Source organism: Heteronotia binoei, chromosome 4 (genome assembly GCF_032191835.1).
Source record: "Heteronotia binoei isolate CCM8104 ecotype False Entrance Well chromosome 4, APGP_CSIRO_Hbin_v1, whole genome shotgun sequence".
NCBI lineage: Eukaryota > Metazoa > Chordata > Lepidosauria > Squamata > Gekkonidae > Heteronotia > Heteronotia binoei.
In genome coordinates, this window is record NC_083226.1 from 16440942 (window position 1) to 16466138 (window position 25197).

The 25197-nt window shown below is 45.9% G+C and overlaps 1 protein-coding gene across 1 annotated transcript; it reads right to left on the reverse strand.

Annotated features, from left to right (window-relative positions):
• Positions 1 to 256: 256 nt before the first annotated feature.
• FBXO40 (F-box protein 40) lies at positions 257 to 23214 on the reverse strand. Its single transcript, XM_060236305.1, has 3 exons — positions 23152 to 23214; positions 4879 to 6771; positions 257 to 490 (listed from the first exon to the last, which is right to left on the reverse strand). Exons 1-3 carry the CDS (start codon positions 23212 to 23214, stop codon positions 263 to 265), a joined length of 2184 nt encoding a protein of 727 aa, XP_060092288.1. The 3' UTR covers positions 257 to 262.
• Positions 23215 to 25197: the final 1983 nt, after the last annotated feature.

The following is a 25197-nucleotide window of genomic DNA, read 5'->3' on the forward strand; positions in this document are numbered from 1 at the left end:
CTGTCCACTTGTCATAATCCTTGTGCTTTCGAGAGCAACGCAAGAGCACAGTTCTGGTCGATATGCACGATTCTGGGATTGCCCTCCTCAGCTTTCGAAAGCCATTAGGCTTAGGTCTCAACGCTGCTGAGATTTTCCTCTCAAACTACTAAGAGCGAGTGAGAACGTGTAATGTGTTTCATTGACAGCTGCTGAAGTCTGTAAGGCTGATTTTCAAAACAAAACTGAGACGCAGCCACACGGACACATGCATCCCTTGACATTAGCGCAGCCTGCTCTGCAGCTTTTTCTGGCCAGCTTTGCGCATAAACGTGGAGACCAAACTTTCTTGCGTCAGATCCTCTGATGAAACCATGCTAGTCAGCTGGACAGGGTCCACCTTGCGCTCCACCTCGTAAAAAGGGCAGGTCTTCAAGTGCACAGCCATGGAAGGGACGTCACTGGACCGCCAGTTCTTAATGGTGGAGAACAGACTGCTAAACTTCCAGACCTGTTGTGGGAAGTGAGGGGGATTTAGAAGCAAGGAAGACAGGGGAAAGTCCACATTTATTCACAGAACCTCAGACAGAAGTTTTACAAGGAGCCTCCAACTCATTCTCCCCCTCCCTCCATTTTCTTTGAACAGGCTAAGAGGGATTGATGCAATTTTTATTGATTCTGAAATCCTCCAAGAGGGCCCTCTTTCATAGAAGGTTTTTTTTAAAGTATGCAAATAGTAAAAGACAGAACTCAAGCATCTAAACCACCGGGGATCCGTGGAAATTCCCTCTTTGCGCATTTACCTTTTATTTTTATTAGCGGCGCTTCACAGTGCTTTATAGTGTAACAAACCTAAAGTTCGGTTCCTGCTCCAGGGGATTTATAAGCTAAAATTTGATGAAGGGAGAATAATAAAAGGAGAAGAGGAAGATGGAGGCGGGGTAAACTAGGGATGCCAGCCTCCAGGTGGGAATCCAAAAAGTAACTGTGGGAAAAACTTCTGTAAATATACACTACTATTAAACAATTTAAAGGAGCCCTGTGGCGCAGAGTGGTAAAGCTGCAGTATTGCAGTCCGAGCTCTCTGCTCACGACCTGAGTTCAATCCTGGTAGAAGTTGGGTTCAGATAGCCAACTCGAGGTTGACTCAGCCTTCCATCCTTCCGAGGTCAGTAAAATGAGTCCCCAGCTTGTTGGGGGGAAAGTTTAGATGATTGGGGAAGGCAATGGCAAACCACCCCGTAAAAAAGTCTGCCATGAAAACGTCATGATGCGACGTCATCTCAGAGTCGGAAATGACAGGTGCTTGCACAGGGGACTACCTTGACCTTTTTAAAAAATAAACAATTTATAAACAAGTTTTTCCCGCGGTCATTTTTTTGGAGCCTCCAGGTGGGACTTGGGGATCCCCTGAAATTACAGCTCATCTCCAGACTACCGAGATCAGTTCCTCTGGAGAATATGGATGATTTGAGGGTGGCCTCTAGGGCACTGTACCCCACTGAGGTCCCTATCCCTCAAATCTCCAGGGTCTTTCCGACCTGGAATGGGCAACCCTACCCCACCACCAGTGACCAAGGGGAAACTGGCAACCCTGGTATAAACAGGGAAAGGCTGTGTGCTCAGTTCTGATAGCTTCCAGGGGTGAAATTCTAGCAGGAGCTCCTTTGCATCTTAGGCCACACCCCCATGATGTAGCCAATCTTCCAAGAGTTACAAGGCTCTTTTTTGTAAGCTCTTGGAGGATTGGCTACCCCAGGCCTAATATGCAAAGGAGCATATTATTGGCCTAATATGCAAAGGAGCTCCTGCTAGAATTCCACCCCTGGTAGCTTCAGAAGTGAAGGAGATCTAAGGGATTAAACTATAGAAACATGACAAGTAGAATTATGTGTCATTCACAGAATCATGTGTCAATTCCCACACTTATTTCTTGACCCTCCTGATTGTGCTCAATAGCATCTTTTCTTCAACAAGCAGTTTTCAGCCCCCTCAACCAATGTCTTTATCTACAAATAGGGTTGGCAACTGCAGCTCGGGAAGTTCATGGGGATTCATGAGCAGGGACTGTGGGTGGTGGGGTTGTCTGGGGAATGAGGAGGGACCTCAGTGAAGTCTAATGTATGGCCCTCAACCCCCCGGTTTGGAGGTCCTCCCTCGCTTCAGGGTTATAAGAAAGTGTGTGTGGGGGGGGAATATCTACTGGGCACTCCATTATTCCCTATGGAGACCGATTCCCATAGGGTAATGGAGAATTGATCTGAGAGTATCTGGGGCTTGGAGGGATGCTATTTTTTGAGGTAGAGGCACCGAATTTTCAGCATAGCATTCGGTGCCTCTCCTCAAAACACCCTCCAAGTTTCAAAAGGATTGAACCAGGAGGTCCAGATCTATGAGCCCCAAAGGAAGGTCCCTTTAAATGTGATGGCCAGAACTCCTTTTGGAGTTCAGTTATGCTTGTCACAACCTCGTGTCCACAAAAGCTTATGTTAGAATAAAAGCTTTTAAGATGCCACAAGGCTCCTGTTTATTTTTACAATACAGTTTATCACTTTTATGTAGTGTTCCTTAGCAACGGCAAAGCACGCGTCGCTACAAACCCTTTTGGAGTTCCTGCCATCGTGGCATTCTCTCAACGCACGTCTCCACCTTTCAGCTTAAAACTATGCATAATGATTCTGCGTATTCAAAAGCCTTCACCAACAGAGGATCGTTGGCAACATTCCCTTCTTCATGCTGCCTGGAGTTCCCAAATCCAGGGTGGAATTTCCTGAGGATTTGGGGTCGGAGCATGGGAAGAGCAGGAACCTCAGTAGGGCACCATGCCGTGGAGTCCACGCTTCAAAGTAGCCATTTGCTCCTGAGGAACCAGTCTCTGTATTCTGCAGGGCCTTTTTGGCAGAAAAAGCCCAGCAGGAACTCATTTGCATATCAGGCATAGGCCAAGTAGGTTGCTCCCTAGGGCACCACCTGCCTAGGGGGCGTTGCCAGGTGCCCCCTCTCCCTAAACGCTGCATGTGTGCTCCTTGGAGCCTGCCTCCCCCAATGGAAAGCAGGCTTCATGGAGCGCAGAAACGTGAAAGCGGACAGCACCTGCGCAGTGTGCTCCTCGGAGCCCGTTAAATTAACCAATTGTAAAAGCTGAAGAAGAGCCAACTACAGTTTCTAAAAATTGGCTCCTGTTGAAGTTGTGTGCTGCCACTCCTCCTCCCTACTCTACTTCAACAGAGCCATGGGGTGGGAGCCATAGCTGAGGGGTAGAGCGTCTTTCTCACGTGCACAAGGTCCCGTCCCTGGCACCTCCAGCTAAAATGATCAAGTAGTATTCTCACGATTTTGATTGCTCGATTTCACAATTTTCTTTTAAAAAATTAAAATTTAAAAGAAAAACCTGTAAATTAAAAATGTAAATAGTTTCGAGTTTCTTCGTTTCTCCTACAATTCTCTGCTTTTTAAATTTCTGGCGGGGGTGCTAGTAGGCAGCTCGCCTAGGGCACCAAAAACCCTAGCACCAGCCCTGATATCAGGCCACACCCCCTGGTATCACCATCGTTTCACACAGGACTTTTTTTTGCAGAAAAAGTCCAGCAGGAACTCATTTGCATATTAGGCCACACCCTCTGATGCCAAGCCAGCCAGAGCTGCGTTCCTGTGCGTTCTTGCTAAAAAAAAAAAAAAAGGCCCTGGTGGTTTGTAATCTGGAGGTCAGCTGTAACTCTGGGAGTTTCCCAGGCCCCACTTAGAGTTTGGAAGCTCTCTGCTGCCCAGCCCATTGGCTGAGGAATGAATTAAAATGCAATCCCTCTTAACTTTTTAAAAATGTAGGGCTGGTGGGGAGCCCTTGCTCCAACAAATGGCAGAGGAAAATGTGGGGATTGGAAGGCTGCCCCATGACATCCAGTGCCAGATTAAACCCTGTGGAGGCCCCTAGGGAGTCAAAATCTTGGGGGGGGGGGGCCTCACAAATTATCTTAGAGTCGGAGCACCCGCCCTGCCACCTGCGGCCCCCACTGAAACCAGCAAGAACTTTCCCAAAAGCCCCTTTGACAAAGTTGTGCTTTTCCTTCGTGTTTTGTTTTTCAAAAATTGCATTGACCGTTTTCGCACACAGCTTACCACGGGGGTCACGTTCCTGTTCTCTCCGCAGCGTCCGTCGGATTTCCCATTATCTGCCCCGAAGTTACAGGAAGTGCCACGGCTTTTGCGTCGCAAACGTAAACCGCTAAAACCCAGTTTACGTTTGCTACGCAAAAGCCGCGGCACTTCCTGTAACTCCGGCGCAGATAATGGGAAATCCGACAGACGCTGCGGAGAGAACAGGAACGTGACCCCGTGGTAAGCTGTGTGCGAAAACGGTCATTGTCAAATCTCAGTATTCCCTACCTTTCCATATTAAACAAAATAGCGCAAGAGTTTTAAGCATGTTTGTATTTTCAGTTAAAAATAATATCTTTAATTGATTTTATCTGTATCCTTTATAAAGTTACTATCTCCACTACCTGGCAGTAAATTTTATGACATGCATGGCTCGGCCACACATAATACCATTTGTGTCAAATCCGCCCCTTGTAACAACTTAGTTTGACACCCCTGGCCCACAGGATCTCCATAATAAGTTAGCTGCAACTTGATGGCACTTTCCAGGGCTTGAATTCAACAGGAGCTCACAGGAGCACAGCTCCTGAACCTCCAGCCAGGGTCTGCATGCAGTGAAGAGTTCTCTCCCCGGTACACACAGATCCCAGGGCATATGCTACTGAGATATTCTACTGAGCTCCTGCACCTTTTTTTTCTACAAAATGACCCCTGGCACTTTCTATCACCAACTTAACAAACCATCAGTACATGTAACATTTTACTATCCGGGCATGCATGCCACACTGTACCCCTGCCACTTGCCTTTCTGCGGACTCTCCACGAAGTGCCCCCGTGGGAATATCTCTTCTTTTCCCACAGCAGGAAGACCATCCCTCGTTCTTGCAGCAGAGTGGCACAGATGTCCCTCATGAGCACCGACACTTGAGCCAGCTGCGACAAGCTGAAGCTATCCAAAAACCCAGCGATGTACTGCAGGATCTCCAGGGGGAGGTTGCTCAGAACATCTGTTTCCTTCCCTCGATTGTTCCTCAGCGAGTCGCACCGCTTTCTTTCCAAGAGGGCAGGGTGAACCTGGGGCTTCAGCGCTAAAGTCTTGAGAGGCTGGCTGTAGATGATACAGGACTTCTGCCCAGCGGGGCACCAAGGATGCTGGACGAATGGACACCCCAGGTAGGCCAGCGGGCAGCGGCGCTGGAACCACCCGTCCAGACAGGACTGGATATCGGCGTGAACGTTCTTGAAATGTGATGGAAACTCATCTCGCCGGAAAAAGTGGTTGCAAGAGAAGGAGAAAGCTGAGCTGCTTTTGTTATGCCTCCGGGTCACACTCTCGCTGTGCAGGTGCAAGTGCAGGCTTGGTGTGTCTTTAGCATCCAGGATGTCTGCTAGGACCACTGTGGAGGAGAAAGGCTCCTCGGCAAACCTGTACGTCTGCGTCCCGAAATCCACATATAGGGCATCGGTGTTCTTCGTTTCTGAGATCTCATGACCTTTCAGCTCTTTCTCCAGGGCGCACAGCAGTGCCATCTGGACAGTGTCACATTTTGGAAGATCCTCTGGGTTGATCCCCATATCTGAAGTATCCACTGATACATTCTTGGTTGGCTTTTTGTGTGCCATGACATCCCCGAGGCGAGCTCGTTTGCCGCAGTAGCTGACAGGGACTCGGAAGGTGGTCACCGTTTTCACCTCCTGAGCTTCTAGCTTGCCGTAGACAAAGTCCTTCTCTCTGGGAGTGCAAGCGGCCATCTGGCCAAAATGGATGAGCATCCTCCCATGGTGGACCAGATACATATTATAGTCCCCTACCGGAACCTCCTTCTTTAGTCTCTCAAGAACCCCTTCCTGCCAAGGGGCAAAGCCAGTCCTTTCTGCTGCTAAGTTAACTGGAGGAGACGGTTGGGTTACGTCACTGTCACCAGCACCACTAGCTGCTTCCGGTTCCTTTTTTTGTGAGCTGTCATGGGATGCCTGGCCCGCGTTTCTGGAACTACTGTCTTGTTCTTTCGTCCGGTCATTGGCCAACGAGGCTGTTATTTTGCACGCTTTCAGCTCTTTACTAAACATGTTTTCCCAGACGTTGTAACCGGCCAGATCCATCCCTTCTTTGTCCTTGGCCAAACTCTCACGCTCTTCCTGGCTCAGCTGAGGAACATCACTGGCTTCGGCCTGACCTGCTCCCTTGCCGGTAGCGTCTTCTCCATCACCGCCCGTGTCTTCTCCCTCATCCACGGCACAAGGACCTCTGCATTCTGGGAAAAGTTTAGCCATTTTCAGGACACCAAAGAGAGCCTTCTGATCTCTCAGAGCCAGGGCTACATCCAAGCATTCAGGGCCGGGTTTCTCCTTCATGACGTTTTTATGCAGAACGTCGACAGAGTCCTCGGTCGGCCAACGATTCCACTCCATAGAACAGCAGACAACGCTAGCGGGGCAGGTCTGCAGATGCTTGGCCACTTTAAAACGGGCCATGGTGAAAGGGCAGCCGTAGAAGGAGTTGAGGCAGGGGACTTGCTCGAGAGGGCACATGAGCCGATGCTCCTCCTCTTTGCACATGTGGAAGGCTGCGCCGCAGTGGGCGCGACAGCTGATCACCAAGCAAGAGGCGGCCGGCACCACCGGAGCTTGGCAATACCGGTTGAAGCATTTATCACAGTGCTTGTGTTCTCCAGGGGGCAGTCTCTGCTTCCTGCCCTATCGAAGAGGAAGCAAAAAGAAAAACTTCAACGTTCTGACAAAAACCCGGCTGCAGCTAGAGCTGCCAGGCTCCTGCCAGGGGCGAGGGATCCCCCAGTCTGGTGGGCCCCAATCCACCAGCAGGGAGCAGGCTGCCGGGAGGATCCCTGCCCCCATAGAGCCCCGTCACTGCTCACCATCCCTGGCATGATGATGTGACCCGGATGTGATATTGTAATGCCGGGGACGCTCTCGGGGTAAAACTATATAGTACCATAGAGTTCCATCACAAATCCTAGAGTGTCCCCAATGTGATGCTCTAGGACTCATGGTAAAACTCTATGGTACCATATAATTTTATCATAAATCCTAGAGTGTCCCGGGCACGACGTCCCCGGCGCGACGTCCCCGGCACAATAACATCATTCCCAGGTGATGTCATTGAGCTGTGTGTGCTTTGCACAAGAGAGAAAACAGTCCCGTGCCACAGCAGAGGGGCTTGGCAACCCTAATAATAATAATAATAATAATAAGTTTTTAATTATACCCCGCCCTCCCTACCAAGGCAGGCTCAGGGCAGCTGCAGCTCTTGTTGGGATGGCTTTGAAAAGATGCTGCCTGCATTTTAAAGTGTTTAGAGACTATTTCCTTCAGCAGTCCTGCGTGTAGTCACTGACTTTTGAAAATATTAATGAAATGTGTAGGGTTGGCAGGCCTGTGTTGGAAAATACTTTGGGACTTTGAGGGTGGAGCCAGGAGAAGGCGGGGTTCGAGGAGGGGAGGGGCCTCAGCATGGTATAATGCCACACAGCCCACCCTCCAAAGCAGCCGTTTCCTCCAGGGGAGCTGATCTCTGCCAGCTGGAGATCAGTTGTAAAAGCGGGAGATCCCCAGGCCCCACCTGGAGGCTGGCCGCCCTAGCAAATGTGTGTTGCAGACAGGGTTATGGAACTCGGAGCAGCTCTATTCAATTAATAATTCAAGGAGCAATTTGCAACCCCCCCCTAAAAAAAAATCACATAAAAGCAATAATTAAAATACAGGAATGGAAAATCCTACTTCAATATAGCAGGGGTGGCCAATGGTACCTCTCCAGATGTTTTTTTGCCTACAACTCCCATCAGCCCCAGCCATTGGCCATGCTGGCTGGGGCTGATGGGAGTTGTAGGCAAAAAAACATCTGGAGAGCTACCGTCGGCCACCCCTGCAATATAGGATAGACTTTATGACATTGTACCATGCTGAGGCCCCCCCCTCCCCTCCTCAAGCCCCCCCCCTCTCCTGGATCCACTTCCAAAGTCTCCAGGTATTTTCTTCCCCACCACCTCCCTCTCTGCCTCTACACATTTAAGCATCTGCACATTTAAGCATTCCTTACCTCCGTTCTTGGTCTCTTTTCCCTTCTCCTCCTCTCTCACATCACCCACCAACCCAAGCTCGCCTGTTAATTCACACAAACTAAGCAGCTTTAAAATGTAACTAGCAACCAGGGAGGGAGGGCTTATATCGTTTGAGACTATGGCCACAAACTCAGTCGGCAAGAAAGACTTTTGAGTGGTTTTTTCCCTCCCTCCTCCGCCGTGACCCTGGCTGAAGCTGCCTTCTTTTCTAAACCGTTATTTGGTTTTCGAAGTTTTATTGGTTTTCTAAAAGTTGGGGGTAAAAGGTAAGAAGGAATAGAAAATTATAGTTACACATCTATCTTAATCTGCATGTGGCGTACTTCCTTAGAATACAGGTCTACATCTAATATACTTTCTTAGAAGACATATATTGTCACATATTATTATCTCTTAACTTTAAATCATCAACATTTTGATCCATTTATGTTGTAAGTCTTCTTATTGAAGGGCCTATTCAAGTTGACATTTCCAGCAAAGGCAGTCTTATAATAAAAGATACAGGAGAAAGGAAATATAAGTTCACACCAAAGAATCTTAAGAGTCTTGAGTATCTAGCCAAACATGTAGTTTCAACCAATATTTTCTTCCTTACTTTCCTAAACTGTTATTCGACCTGTTTTGGTTTCAACTAGTGAAATTAATACCTGAGGGCAGAGGGAGAGATGAACATTTCACCCTCTGAACCAGGGCTCCGATCCAACTAGTGGTTCCCTGTGCTATTTGCATTTCCAAACTGCATCTCCCAGTATTTCTATTTTTAGTCAAAAGCAGCCACGGGGGAAGATCAGAGCAGGACAGAGCTGGAGTACCAGGGTTCTGATCAGGCCTCTTTTTGGGCAGGAGCTCACAGGAGCGGAGCTCCAGAACCTCTAAATTTTATTGCACTCTTTCTTTCTTACCCCTCTCCCCCAGTACTTGCTTCTGGGCTCCATTCTTCAAATTCCCTGTGAGAGTTTTTCTTGACTCTAAGATCTGAAAAAACTTTCTAATATTTTCCCCCACAAAAAAAAAAAAAATGGGAAAATAACCAGAACATATAAAGCAGAGCGATGGAAATTTCCCTCATGCCACTGTGGCCACACAGGAGAAAGTAATTAAAAAAGGTATGATGGGAGCAGTATTCCCGCGAAGCGGAGTTAGCGTGAGCTAGCTCACAGATTTTTAGCTTCCAGCTCACACATTTTTGTCTTAGCTCAGGAAGGATGACCCCAGAGCACCCTAATTGATGCAGTAGCTCACAACGTTAATGCCAGGAGCTCACAAAATAGAATTTTTGTTCTGCAGCTTAGAGGGAACATTGGATGGGAATAAGGTTTTATTGTGACAATTATAATTCAAGAAGCCTTTGAAGGTAGATTCTGAGCTGGTATAATTTAGTACACCTTCCGGTGATGTCAGGGGTGTGAAGCATATGCAAATGAGTTGTGCTAATGAGCTCTAGCACCTTTTTATTTACAAAATAACCCCTGGTTCTGATTCTTAAACGTTCCCTAATCTGTTGACCTCCTCCTCCTGGAAATTAAAGCAGAGAATCCAGCTTCCCCCCCGCCATGTCCATAGGCCAGCTTCACAGTCTTCTTCGGTCAGGGCAGGCTGCAGGGCATTGCAAAGGGTGAACATATGAACATATGAAGCTGCCTTCTACTGAATCAGTCCCTCGGTCCATCAAAGGCAGTATTGTCTACTCAGACTGGCAGCGGCTCTCCAGGGTCTCAAGCTGAGGTTTTTCACACCTATTTGCCTGGACCCTTTTTTGGAGATGCCGGGGATTGAACCTGGGACCTTCTGCTTCCCAAGCAGATGCTCTACCACTGAGCCACCGTCCCTCGCCAAAATATTCTGCAATGAACATATGAACATATGAAGCTGCCTTATACTGAATCAGACCCTTGGTCCATCAAAGTCAGTATTGTCTACTCAGATTGGCAGCGGCTCTCCAGGGTCTCAAGCTGAGGTTTTTCACACCTATTTGCCTGGACCCTTTTTTGGAGATGCCGGGGATTGAACCTGGGACCTTCTGCTTCCCAAGCAGATGCTCTACCACTGAGCCACCGTCCCTCCCCAGGGTGGTGTCAGGGGAGGGCAGGGAGGATACGATGCTGTAGAATCTGCTCCTGAAAACTGCCCTTTCCTAAAGGGGAACTGATCTCTATAGTCCAGAGATCAGTTATAATTCTGAGCGATGCCCAGGCTCCACCTGGAAGATGGCAACCCTAAATTCTTACGCAGGGGTGGAATTCTAGCAGGAGCTCCTTTGCATATTAGGCCACACGTCCCTGATGTAGCCAATCCTCCAACAGTTTACAAGGCTCTTTTTTGTAAGCTCTTGGAGGATTGGCTACATCAGGGGGTGTGGTCTAATATGCAAAGGCGCTCCTGCTAGAATTCCACCTCTGTTCTCACAACAAATTTAACTCTCATCTCTTACTAAAAATACCTACCATAGTTCCTGTTGGTTCTGTTTGATGACCCTGGAAGAAAAATTAAAACATTTAGCCAAATAAGAAAAGGCATTTCAGAAATTTTATAAACAGATCGGTGACAGGTGGTATCCTATTTGTGTGTGTGTGTGTGTTTGTGTGTACATGGGTAATATCAGCACTGTCTTGCGATTCAACCATTCTGCTGACCAACACAGTGCAGACCAATAACGTCCACACAATCAGAACTGGATGAAGCAACCGCCATGCCTTTGCCATGTGGAAAAAAGAACATATATTCTAGCATAGTGAGAGAGGAGAAATGTGGCAGCTAAAAGCAAGGGTGGAATTCTAGCAGGAGCTCCTTTGCAAATTAGGCCACACACCCCTGACGTAGCCAGTCCTCCAAGAGCTTACAAAAAAGAGCCTTGTAAGCTCTTGGAGGATTGGCTACACCAGGGGGTGTGGCCTAATATGCAAAGGAGCTCTTGCTAAAAGTGTGAACTGACCTTCTGCAGGATTTCATTAGCAGAGTGCTTGAAGCGTACGGCGCAGCATCTGGCAGAGGGGTGGCCAAACTGGCTGAGGAGCAGTGCCGGATTAAACCCTGTGGAGGCCCCTAGGCAGTTGAAATCTGAGGGGCCCCCTTGCAAATTATCTCAGAGTCGGAGCCCTGCTGCAGCCTGCAGGCACCTGCTCAAAAGCCCCTTTGACAAAGCTGCAGGGGAGAGGCAGAGAGAGGCAAACTTGGCGATAACACCACCACCAGCCGCACCAGGCAAGTTGGGCAAAGAGCGGCTCAATTACTGGCTGAGGGGGGGCGGCCCAGGAGAGCCCCAGGTGAGCGAGGCCTGCTTGGGCTGGCTGGATCTCTAGCCAGCCCAAGCAGGCCTCGCTTGCCCAGGGCTCTCCTTTCTTGCGTCAGGTTGCTTTTGGGTGCTGGGGGGGGGGGCGGCATATGCTAATGAGTTATGCCAATGAATCCCGCCACCTATTTTTCTACAAAACGACTCCTGCTCTCAAGAACTCTGCAGATGTTTATTGTCAGGGCCCAAACCTGCCGTCTGGTAATATGTAGTTTGGGCCTCAGCCTCCTGTGATCCACGTGAAGGTGACCGTTCTGGCCTACCTTACAAAGCTGCTGGAGGGATTACAAAACATTCAGGACCTGTAACGGAGCACGACAATTATGGGGGTCCCGCGCAATCCAAAAGGTACTGCACCTTGGCGACACTTTCAAGGTTCGTAAATGTGAAGCGAATGTCTTGCAGCTGCTCACAGTTCCGTCCTCCGCGCTGCGGAGTCTCGTATCTTCCCTGCCAGCATTTGTTACTTGAATGTTGTAGAGCAAAACCGGGTGCCCCGCAAACTGAGCTGATCTTGGGCGAGCTGTCGCTCAACCTGCGGCCTTAGTCTTCCGGATGACGAGATCTTCTGCATAAAGCGCCATCCACCCTGCCGTGGCTTAGAGAAACAGCAGAGAAAACAGTCATCCGTTTGTCACACCAGACCTCGGCTGCTCCGATTCTTTTTGGATGCGCGCATCGTTGCTAAAATTAGCCTGGGCCATGACTTGCAGAACGCTGGGGTGGCTACGTTGCATGAAAACTATGCGTGTCCCAGTCTCACTTGCAGATTAAAACAAGAGGGGGAATAAAACGACAGATAACCCAAAGAGGGAGTAAAAGGCTGAGCGCATTCTTTCCGCAGGTTTGCGTTATATGTCAGAATTAATTTTAAACGTTATTTAGCATAATTCCGTTGTCAGAAACACTACCATGATGTTTCTATTTAAAGAACATGTTTTAAAACTTGTGCATCTGGTGGCAAACAGGAGTAGAGATGTGAAAGCCCAGAAAAAAACCGGAAAATTTCAGAAAAAAACCCAGATTTGTAACTATAATTTTCTATTCCTTCTTACCTTCTGGAAGCCTTTTTTGTTTTTTGTTTCCAAAAAATTGGAAAAATTGAAAAGAAGAAAAGAAAAGAAAAAAAATGATCATGGAACATTTTATTCTAACATGATGAATGGGTTTTTTATTTTTATTTAATACTGTGGAGAGGAAATATGAACATTTGTTACTTCTGGATTTTTAAAAATTGTTTTGTGGGGGGGTTTTTTGTCTGTTCCTCATAAACTAGTAAACAGTTCAGGAGACTGTTGCTCCATTTGTTACAATAACAATTAAATATTTTTAAAAAGTAAATTCTGTTTGTAATAATTGTTTGGATACACTATATTTTTAATATGCTTGTTGTGATAATTTCATGCCAAGTAAAATTGTCCATAGTCATATTTTATGTTCCTAAAGTGACAGAATGACTTTCAATCTGGAAAAGAAAAAAAGTGCTAATGTAGCATTTTTTTTTCAATTTTTCCAAAAATTTCCGTTTTTTTCCAGAAAAAAACTGGGTTTTTTCCCAAGCTTCAAAATTTCCGGAAATTTTTCATCTCTAAACAGGAGCAATTCAGGGTTAACAGATCCAGTTTGGGAAACTCCTGGAGATTTGGGGCTGGAGCCTGGGGAGAACAGGGACCTCAGTGGGGTACAGTGCCCTAGAGGCCACCCTCCAAAGCATCCATTTGCTCTAACTCAGGGGTGTCACACATCTGGCCCGGGGGCCGAATTAGGCCCCCTGAGGGCTTCTCTCAGGCCCTCGAGCAACTGCCTGTCATCTGCTTCCTTCTCCCTCTCTCTTGCATTTTTCTGTGTAACAGCTTGTTTTGCAAGGCTTGCTCAGTCACACAGGAGCTACAGAGCAAAACCTCTATTTTCTCCATTGGCTGAGGCTCCTCCCTTGGGGAGGAAGGGGGGGAGGAAGAGCTTGCTTTGGCAGGCTATAACAATTGCACAGCACATCTACTGAGCCAAGCCTCTCTTCCTTCTATTGGCTGAGGCTCCTCCCTTTCTTGGTCCCCTGGGGAAGGCAGGAAGGAGCCAGAGTTCCCTGGATCCCATGGGAGAAATATAAAGAAAGCACCTTTAAGACCAATGAGTGCTCATGTTTTAAGCATGTTTTAAGTTTTTTTTTTTTCAAAAAAAGATCTTTAATTGTTTTGTCTGTGTGCTTTATAAAGTTTATATCTCTGTTATCTAATCTTAAATAGGTACGCACATGGCCCGGCCCAACATTTATTTGTTTGTTTGTTTGTTTGTTTGTTTGTTTGTTTATTACCTTAAATTTCTATCCCGCCCTCTCTGCGAGCGGACTCAGGGCGGCTAACAATCAGTTCAAAACGTCAAACAATAAATACAATTAAAACATTGTATGGTGCTGTTAAGCAACAACCTAGACGGGATCCTCCTTTACTAACAGTGAGCCCGTAGTGATCACAATTTCTCCGTAGTGTAGGGTGGCGGCAGCAGTCGTCTCCCGGTTTAGGAGCCAAACGCCCGTCAAAATAATAGGGCGTGGCCCAACGAGGTCTCAGCCCTCATAACAGATCCAGCCCTCATAACAAATGAGTTTGACACCCCTGCTCTAACTGATCTCTGTAGTCTGGAGATGAGTTGTCATTCCGGGCAAGCCCCAGGTCCCACCAGAAGGCTGGCATCCCGACACAATGTCATCTAGCCCTCGACTGTCTGGCAGAAGAAGAGGAGGAGGAGGAGGAAGAGGACCATTGATTTATACCCCGCTCATCTCTCTGAATCAGAAGTGTAATGGATAATTAAACACTTCAACTTCACACATTTTCACATATCAATTTTCAGTATTGTTTACAGTAAGGGATATTTAATAACTTAGGCTTGGGTTTCCAGCCCTCATGTTAGCGATGTTGTCTTAAAAAGTTGCACCAGCTGGAAGTTGGTGAGTTTGATGTCCTGGTTGATTTGTATGAGTTGTATTTAGTGTTGAAAGATGTGTTGGAATGATGCATTGTGTTGGTTACAGATAAGAGGAACACGTCTCTCGGAGGAAGACATCTGAAACAGTATCACAAGCTTCACTGTTAGAGGCTGATGACCATCCGCTATATAATAAACGTCTTTAAAGAAACGAAGTTTAAAGCAACGTCTTGCCATCATAAATTCTTTGCTGAAGAACAAGAATGATCTGCAGTTGTAACACATTGGACACCGGCACTTTAATGAATGGTTTTCAAGGGTTTCAAACCGGATGTGGACTAACTACAAGCACTTTTGAATATTTATCCTTTGTACTTTATATCTTGCATTTGTGATAATGCGCTGCTGTATGTAATGATATGTGAAAATGTGTGAAGTTGAAGTGTTTAATTATCTGTTACACTTTTGAAGTATTTTTCACTAATTTTTTTGTTATTTTTCCCACAGTTTTTTTTGTTGTTGTTGGTTGAATCTCCAGGTGGGGGCAGGGGATCCCCTGGTTTGGAGGCCCTCCTCCCGCTTCAGGGTAATCAAAAAGCGGGGGGGAGGGAAGTGTCTGCTGGGAACTCTATTATTCCCTATGGAGACTTATTCCCATAGGAAATAATGGAGAATTGATCCGTGGGTATCTGGGGCTCTTGTACGGCTGTTGTTTGAGATAGAAGCACCAGATTTTCAGTATAGCATCCAGTGCCTCTCCCCAAAATACCTCCCAAGTCTCAAGAAGATTAGACTAGGGGGTCCTATTCTACGAGCCCCCAAAGAAGGTGCCCCTATCCTTCATTATTTCCTATGGAAGGAAGGCATTTAAAAAGGTGTGCGGTCCCTTTAAATGTGATGGCCAGAACTCCCTTTGGAGTTCAATTATACTTGCCACACCCTTGCTTCTGGCTCCACCCCCAATGTCTCCTGGCTCCGCCCCCAAAGTCCCCAGATATTTCTTGAATTGGACGGCAACCTTACTGCCTCCCCAGCCTCCTCCTCCCTCCCTCTCTATTTTAATGCCTGGAACCGGGGTAAATTGCAGCATTCCAGAGCTCTTGAAAGGCCTCCAGCTCCCCTGGAGAAAATGGCTGCTTTGAAGGATGGACTCTATTGAATTGGACCCTGATGAGACTCCTCCCCTCCCCAAACCCTCCCCTCTCCCAGCTCCACCCCCAGCATCTCCAGGTATTTTCCCACAAAGACTCAGTACCCTAGCACCACCCCCGTGCCCTCACTGCTGGCTCTGGCCCTATATATTAGCAGGTTTGCCAGTTTCAGGTTGAGAAATACTTCGAGATTTTGGGGGGTGGACTCTGAGGAGGTTGGTTTTAAGGGAAACGAGGGACTTAAATGGGGCATAATACCACGGAGTCCACTTTGCAAGACAGTCGTTTTCTTTTTGCTGCCTGGGGATCAGTTGGAATGGCGGGAGACCTGGAGGTTAGCAACCCTTATGTATTAGTCATGTTAGGAAATTAATAATGTTCGTTTGAATGTTCATTTATTCAATCATGGTCTCTGACATTTGTTCAATCATTTATTCAACATAAGATGAGACTTAGAAGAAGCCAAGCCCCCCACGCTCTCCCCAACACCTGTCTGACAGCAGAATTATTTTCGAATTGCTGGTTTCCTGGTGTGGCTTTGTGGTGAGCTGCTTCCTGTTGAAGACTTATCAACAACCCATTAGAATAGAGCATAAAACAAGCACTTAATTAAGTTCTGAGTGTTTTTCTCTGGTACTAGCTTCCTGCATTCTTCGAAGTGGCTTGGTGGTGGTTAGCCTGTTTCCTGTTGAAGCTTTTCAAAAGCTTGCTAGTATTGCCACTCCCCCCTCCCTGCTAGTTTTCCTATATATCAGTCTCTTAAGCCTGCAAAAGTAAAATGCTTCTTTCTTTTTATATATGCTAACAAGACAACTGTTATAAGTATAGTGATTTATAATATTTAGCATAAATAGTGAGTAGAGTGCACAACAAAGAATTAATCAATCATAAGGGCAAAATTGGTTTCATAAGAGATGTCAAAACTGGAAATTTCAAAGAAGCATCTGCAGATGTTTGTGAGTGGTTATCTGTCACCTTTTAGTGGTTAGTGGTTGTTTGAAATGCAGAATCACAGGGTTAATGAAGTTCACAAATATGGAGTCTGTTGTGCTAACTACCATTATAGCTAAGCATATAGATAAAGAAGTTACAAGTTCTGACAAGAGGAAGTTGCTGGGCGGAGATATTTATAACTTTTACCTTATAGGGCTAAGCCCTCAGCCTAAATCGGCCGGTTAAGGTAGACTGTGAGCTCTGACCAATGGCAAACAGCCACAGGGCAAGAGAGGGATGTGACGTCCGGGAGGTTTTATAAGGCAAGGGGCTTGGCTGATTCAGGTAGAGAGGCGGTCTCATAGCTGGCCTCTCTCCACTTTCTGCAGAAGTGAAAATAAAATGGTTTTCTCTGAACAACATGTCTCTGCCCGTAATTGGTATCTGGAAGAAGGGGCAATGCCCCCCAAAACCGGTTGACAATTTTCTGGTGTCAGAAGTGGGATAAATATAGGCCCCTTTTGGGGTTGGGCCTCTGGTCCATTGGAGAGCAGGGCGAACACTCCTCTCCTGTGATTTTGGAGGGCGCCCCAGCTAAGTTCAGCTGCCAACTCACTGTTTGAGGCGTGGCACTCTGCTCCCCAAGAACCCACAACGAGACGTTCAGTTGAAAACAGCCCACCGGAGGAGTCTGCTGTGTGGAACCGGTGAGTAGAAAATATAATTGGGTAGAAGAAATTAAAATTAGTTTTGGGTATTGAAAGTGTTTGTTGGTGTGAATGGTGTGTGTGAATGGGATGGACAATAAGACGTCAAAGGTGAAAAAGGTACCAAGGTAGGGGGAAATTCCGTTGGGGACGCCCAGATCACTGGAAAGGAATGGCCAGGGTCAGGAATTTCCGGAGACTGCCGATGGAAAGGCTGATCTCCCACTAGGATGGGGTCTCTACAGGGTATGAGACAAAGGAGCAGGAGCCCAGTGGGGGTTCCTGAGAAACTCCGCCAGATGTATGATAGAGATATTGCCTGCATCAGGAGCAGGAGCCCAGCCCTGTAGTGGGCAAGGGGGCACTTTACATTTTGTTATGGGTGTACTTCATAGGGAAGAGAACTGATATTCCCCCCATTTAAAGGCAGTTAGACAAAAAGAAACCTATGAGAAGTATACCCGTAGAGGACAGAATGTCTGTCCACTCTTGGTCCTCTATGCTGTGTCATTTTCACTGCTCCCCCCCCCTTACCAACCTGGCCAAACTGGGGAAGGTCAGGTGCGAGAGGGTCAGAGGGACCCGTCGCCCCTGGTACTACCTGACCGACCTGGGGAGGGTCAGGTGCGAGAGGGTCAGAGGGACCCGTCGCCCCTGGAAAAAGGAAGGAATGGTGAGAGCAGTGAGGAGGACATAGAGGAGGATTCACAGAAGGTACTCCCCTCCAGCAAATTGGAGAGAGAGGTAAATAGACTAAACACAACATTTAAAAAATTGGACCCCCCCCCTTCGCTCTCCTGTGGGCAAGATAGTGGCCGCCTTAAGTGGAGAAAGGCAGAGTCATCGCCTCTCTTACAAAGAGGCGGAGACTGAAAAGAGTTGAAAATTATTTTTTTACAAAAGGAGAGAAAGCCCCGGCAATCATTGAAGCCGGAGAAAAAAAAAATATATTAAGAATTAAAGGCCCCCTTGGGTAAGTGCCTATGGGAGAAATCTGGAGGGAGAGAGATCAATAGAACAGCGGCAGAGGCAGAAGCCGCTTTCCCAGATGCAACACCGGCTGACTGGGATTTACAAACACCCCAGGGAGGGAAGGGTGTGAAACTTTCTCGTAGTTTATGTTGCAGAGGTTTGAGTGGAGAATCATCTTTAGGAACGTAAACACTTAAAGGGTTTTTGAGTATGGTAAGAGAAAGACAAGGGAGAGGTAAAGAAAGATAAGAAAGAAATTAGTGAAGAAAAATCAGAAGTTAAGCAGAAGACTGATAGTGGTGTAGAAACTGCAAGTCAGGAGGAAGAGGGGGTGTGTGTGAAAAGACAGCCCTCTTACAGCTTGCAGTTTGTAAACGGTGGGTGTAAGAGTACATTCAGGAATGCAAATGCTATCTTGGCATAAAAATCTGACTGGAGATAGATTAAAAAAAAAAAAAAAGGCTGCAAGAATTATTACTTTATATAGAGGTAATTTTTTATTGACATTAGTGGTTGCTTAAAAGGATTAAACAAAATTTGGGAGGATAATTATACTTATGGCTTGAATTCAGTGCAGAATTTCAGCTGCACTGGGTCTCTGTGTCATTTTATTGATTACATTGGTTTCCACTGTGTAATCTTAAGAAAGATGAACTTAAATATATATATATATTAGTAGTTATTGAGTCATGCTTGTGGCATCCTCACTTGAGTTTTTGATTGCACAGGGTCTTGTACAATCAATTTCTGGTTATTGTAATTATGTGCTTTGCTGGATCAAAGCCAAGGTTTGTTGGGTTTAGTTAATAGGTAGATTTCTATTGTGTATTAGAAGCATCTGTTTGACCAGTGTTGGAGAGCAGATGCCCGAATACACCAACTCTCTTGCCATTAAATAATGTTATTAAAAACTAAAGCTGACACTTTTAGTGTCTGAAAGGGGTTTTGATATGAGGAGGTTTAGATATGTGTCAGAGTTTGATATGAAGGGCTTTTGAATGTAGTCATGAGACAGGGGTTACAAAACCCAGGTTTGCAGAGATAAAATGAGAGAAGAGAGAGGGGTGAATCGTGAAGAGGGGAGCAAGGACGGAGTTGAAACAGAAGAATTGGTGAGGCAGGCAAGGTGTTATGAGGATTTGGCATGGAGGGGGTTCAGAGTTGTCTGGTATTTAGCCCCCCCCTCCCTTAATTGAGCCTGTGTTAACCTTAAGGATGGGCGAGTTAGGTATAGATGTGGAATTTTTGGTGGATTCAGGAGTAAGGAGTGGAGAATGTATAAGGAATGTTGGGGGCAGGGAAATTTGAAACTCTGGAAAATTGTGTGGGAAGGCATTGTAAAATTGTGAAAATAGAAAATTGTGAGGGCTCAGTGCCCATTTTAAAACCCCTTCAAGTTTAATGTAAGGGGAGGGCAGGTGTGTGGAGCTGCGTGGTTCCTTTGAATGTCTAATACAGGCATTTGCCTGTTAGGAGTTAAAGATGTAATGTGCAAATTGGGTCTGTGCAGTCAGGATGGCTGTGCTGAAAGAAGTGCATGAAACATAAAAAAATTGACCCCAAGGTTTGGGCGTGCCCAGACAATTTAGGACTGTTACAGAAGTCCCCCAGTAAAATAAGTGTATATTGTAATTGATTTGAAACTTTTTTTTTGTGTTCCCCTGGCCAGTGAGTGGCCTTATACTGACACTGGCCATTTGACCAGGTTTCAATGGAAAGTACTGCCCCAGGGGTACACAGAATCCCCCACAATTTTGGAGAAAGCATTGGCTTTTGTATTACAAGAATAAAAAAATGTAGATGACTTGTTGATAAGTGGGGTTGTACATGTGTTTGGGGAACTATGGTGTGAAAAAGGTCTGCTAACATCCCAGGGAAAGAACCTTGGCCACCATAATCTAGTTAAGAAGACCCTGCAGACCCTGTAATTGCCTACACAGGTTGCTGTCATACATGTACCAGGGCATCAGAAAAAAAAAAAAGGGGGGGTTGTTCCCCTGGGCATAGGGCTCTCCCCTCCATTTACTTATCAGAAAAAGGAAATGAAAATAGCAAAAAGCAGGGGGGCAGACTTAAAACAGGGAGTGTTAATTCTGCTAGACGGCTGGCAATGCTTGCCAGAAGGATTTGTCAGAGAGGTTTTTAAAGCTTTGTATGAGGAAAAGCATTGGGAAGCATGAATTTTGGTCCAGAATTTTTAGAAAAATTTGTGGGACTATGGGTGTGGTCCCAGGCCAATGCTCTGGTGGCCAGATGTACTCCTTGCCAGCGGGCAAACAAAACATTACTTTTAGAAAATTGAGATGGGTGGGAGACAGTTGGCAGTGCATCCCTTTGAATGTCATTAATTTGCCTCAGGTGGGAAGGGTTAAACACTGCCTGGTCCTCACTGACTAATTGACTGGGTGAGTAGAAGCTTTCCCCACAACCAGAGCAACTTTTAATGTGGTGACTAAAATATTATTGGAACAGATTATCCCACGTGTTGGTCTTTTTTTAAAAAAAATTTTAAATTCTGGTAGTGGCTCTCCATTCTCCCAGAAGGTTCTGCACCAAGTTATGGAGGCTCTGAGAGTAAAATGGAAGCTCCAACCCCCTGGCAACCCCAGAGTTCAGGAAAGACCAAATGTATGAACCAGAGTGTGAAATGTTATCTTTAGTATTATTTGATATCCAGACAAGGCCTCATCAGTTTACTGGCCTTTCACCATTTGAGTGTTTGTATGGCATGGAAGTTTGGGACGTGATCCCTGGAAATCCCAACTTGCACCTTCTTAAGGATGCCTATTTAAGAAAACATTTGCTGGCACCGTTTCTCATTCTCTCTTGCAACAGGGAGGCTGGCGTGACCGTTCAGAGGGCACCACTTGAGACCCCGGTCCATTCCTATCTGCCAGGCCAATGGGCATACATCAAGGCGTGGAAGAGTCCCTGGTTCCGCCAAATCCTTCTAATTATGGAGACAGCAATCCGGACGAAAGAAGCAGGGTGGAACTCAGTACACCAGGGCAAAGCACGCGGTTTCCCCAGAGGCTGAGTGGGAATCAAATCCAGTACCTGGAAAAGACTTAAAAATTACTTTCAAACGGCGAGCAGATAAATAAATGCCCGGACAAGTATTTGTTTTGTAAACCTGTGGGTGGACCGGGTCCTGTGGAAGATCATTGGCAGTTTAAACTTGTGTACTTTCCTACAGAAAAGAAGGGTGAGAAGGAAAGGTGGGAGGTTTGGGTAAATTTAATTGAAATAACGCTGTGGAAAGGAAAGTGGTGTGCACCTTTAGATTTACTTTTTATTGGACAGGCATCCCCAGAACCATTTACTGCAGGATTTAAGGATTTCATAGCTGGTGTTTTATGAATAAGAAACCCTATCTTGAAGAAGTATAAAAAGAAGGTCCAATTTGTAAAAGGGGTCGCTAGAGGAGAAACCACAAGACTGGAAGGAGTGGGAGGCCAGTAAGTGGGACCCAGAGAGAACATTGGACATAGATTCAGAAGTATACTACAAAGAAATGGCCCAATAAGGTTTTTTTATTATTTATTTGATGCCTGTAAAGCAATTAATGCCAAAGGAAATAGATGTGGGGGATGTAAATGGAAGAATGAGAAACTTGGCCTATATTCCTGTTCAGAAATGGAAAAGAATTCTAGATTTTGGGGAAATGGTTGGGAGGTGTGTTTTTCTTAAATGGAAGCAAAGTTTGTTCTTCCTGGGGATACTACTACTGGATATTGATAACACTCCCTTGCATAATACCACTTATCAGAGGGCTAGTAAATTCTGCAGTGCAGGCTGCATTTCCTTCTAGTAAGATGACAGTGAGGTTAATAGACTACCAACCACTAACAGATTACTACCCTAAATATAAAATAATACACACGACCCGAGTGTAGAGGAATGAGGTGTGAATAAATGAAGAGTATATAAAATAAAAGGGGGGATTGTTAGGAAATTAATAATGTTCGTTTGAATGTTCATTTATTCAATCATGGTCTCTGACATTTGTTCAATCATTTATTCAACATAAGATGAGACTTAGAAGAAGCCAAGCCCCCCACGCTCTCCCCAACACCTGTCTGACAGCAGAATTATTTTCGAATTGCTGGTTTCCTGGTGTGGCTTTGTGGTGAGCTGCTTCCTGTTGAAGACTTATCAACAACCCATTAGAATAGAGCATAAAACAAGCACTTAATTAAGTTCTGAGTGTTTTTCTCTGGTACTAGCTTCCTGCATTCTTCGAAGTGGCTTGGTGGTGGTTAGCCTGTTTCCTGTTGAAGCTTTTCAAAAGCTTGCTAGTATTGCCACTCCCCCCTCCCTGCTAGTTTTCCTATATATCAGTCTCTTAAGCCTGCAAAAGTAAAATGCTTCTTTCTTTTTATATATGCTAACAAGACAACTGTTATAAGTATAGTGATTTATAATATTTAGCATAAATAGTGAGTAGAGTGCACAACAAAGAATTAATCAATCATAAGGGCAAAATTGGTTTCATAAGAGATGTCAAAACTGGAAATTTCAAAGAAGCATCTGCAGATGTTTGTGAGTGGTTATCTGTCACCTTTTAGTGGTTAGTGGTTGTTTGAAATGCAGAATCACAGGGTTAATGAAGTTCACAAATATGGAGTCTGTTGTGCTAACTACCATTATAGCTAAGCATATAGATAAAGAAGTTACAAGTTCTGACAAGAGGAAGTTGCTGGGCGGAGATATTTATAACTTTTACCTTATAGGGCTAAGCCCTCAGCCTAAATCGGCCGGTTAAGGTAGACTGTGAGCTCTGACCAATGGCAAACAGCCACAGGGCAAGAGAGGGATGTGACGTCCGGGAGGTTTTATAAGGCAAGGGGCTTGGCTGATTCAGGTAGAGAGGCGGTCTCATAGCTGGCCTCTCTCCACTTTCTGCAGAAGTGAAAATAAAATGGTTTTCTCTGAACAACATGTCTCTGCCCGTAATTGGTATCTGGAAGAAGGGGCAATGCCCCCCAAAACCGGTTGACAGTCAGATATGTACTTCTTACTGTGCTTCCTGCATTCCGTGGTCCTTCTGCTGGCTGGCTGGTTGGTTTGTTTGGTAGCTCCATGAACGGTCTCTCCGGCAGGGAGCTACACTCTGAAATTCTTCTGAAGACAGGGGCTTTTGAACATGAGAGCTTATGCTGGAATAACGTTTTGTTAGCCTTTAAGGGGCTGCTTTTCTCATGGTGTTATTGTCCTCCAGAGGACCATTGAAACTGGTCCCGTCATTAGTATCTGGCCACGAAAGAGATGACGAGATAAATTCAATAGCAAAAGGCTCCATTGCACAGAGCTAAAAATGGACGGTGGGGACCATAAAAATCCTGGTGACTTACGTTTGCATTTATAGTTACCACAGAAGTACAAATGAACAGAAAACACACTGTGTGGGCTTCAAAGCCAAGACATGGAAGTTGGGGAAAGGTATAATTATATCTGCCTTTTTGGTTATTTATTTTCTTCATTTATACTCTGTTTTTCCCCCCAGTGGAAAAAACAGCTTACGTTGTTCTCCTTTCCTATTTCACCCCCACTACAACCCGGTGAGGCAAAGTCAACTGAGAGTGTGTCACTTGCCCAAGAAGAAGAAGAAGAAGAAGAAGATGATGATATTGGATTTATATCCCTCCCTCCACTCCGAAGAGTCTCAGAGCGGCTCACAATCTCCTTTACCTTCCTCCCCCACAACAGACACCCTGTGAGGTGTGTGGGGCTGAGAGGGCTCTCAAAGCAGCTGCCCTTTCAAGAACAACCTCTGCCAGGGCTATGGCTGACCCAAGGCCATTCCAGCAGGTGCAAGTGGAGGAGTGGGGAATCAAACCCGGTTCTCCCAGATAAGAGTCCGCACACTTAACCACTACACCAAACAGGAGGAGGAGAAGGAGATTGGATTTATACCCCATCCTTCACTTGGAGTCTCAGAGTGGTTTATAGTCTCCTTTCCCTTTACACACCAGACACCCTGTGAGGTAGGTGGGGCTGAGAGAACTCTTTCAAGAACTGCTCTTAAGAGAACAGCTCTGAGGAAACTGTGACTGACCCAAGGTCACACCAGCAGCTACAGGTGGAAGAAGAGTGGGGAATCAAAACTGGTCCTCCCAGATTAGAGTCCATAATCTCAACCACTACACCACTCCAGTTAACCGCTAAACCACTAAACCACTCCAGTTTGGTCAGCAGTGAGTTCTCCCATCACAGTTGGGAAACCCGGCAACCCTAAGTGGCATGCTTTAGTGTGACGTCACTTCCAGATACATGAAGGAAGTGCGCCTCAAAACAACTAGAGACAGGGCCTTTTCCACAACGGCCCCTATGTGGTGGAACCAGCTACCGGAAGAGGTGAGGGCCCTGCGGGATCTTACTCAGTTCCGCAGGGCCTGTAAGACGACCCTCTTCCGGTTAGCCTACGCCTGACTAGACAAATGTAGCTTTCTAGTTCTTAGATTTTTGTGATTATACTGCACAGTTTTAATGTAAAATGTAAAATTTTAAGGTTTTAAATGTTTGAATTTAAATGTATTAATTTGTTCCGATTTTATTGTTTTATTATTTGTTGTAAGCCGCCCTGAGCCACTTGTGGGAAGGGCGGGATATAAGTTACGGAATAAATAAATAGATAGATAGATAGATAGATAGATAGATAGATAGATAGATAGATAGATAGATAAATAAATAAATAAATGACAGGAAGTAATGTCACAGCATCGCTTGACAGGATGTAATGTCACAGCATTACATTGCAGCAGTTCCCAGAGTCTCCTCCCTCACCCCAAACCTCCTCAGTAGCTCCCAACAGCCCAGGCCTCAGGTCATTTTCAGAATCTACTGAAAGCTCAGTGCCTGGTTTTTCCCTGGTGTGGGAAAGGCTTGTCCCCATAGTGGAAGGTAGATCCTCCTCCTTGGTCCAAGCAAGGCAGAGGAGAAGTTGAATAGAGATGTGCTGAGACTTTGCCAGCCTGACTAAAAAGACCAGCTGTAGACACAAGCTGTAATGTAGCTTCCCATCTTGGGGGTTAAATAAGGATATAAACAAAGCCTTGAGGCTAGTT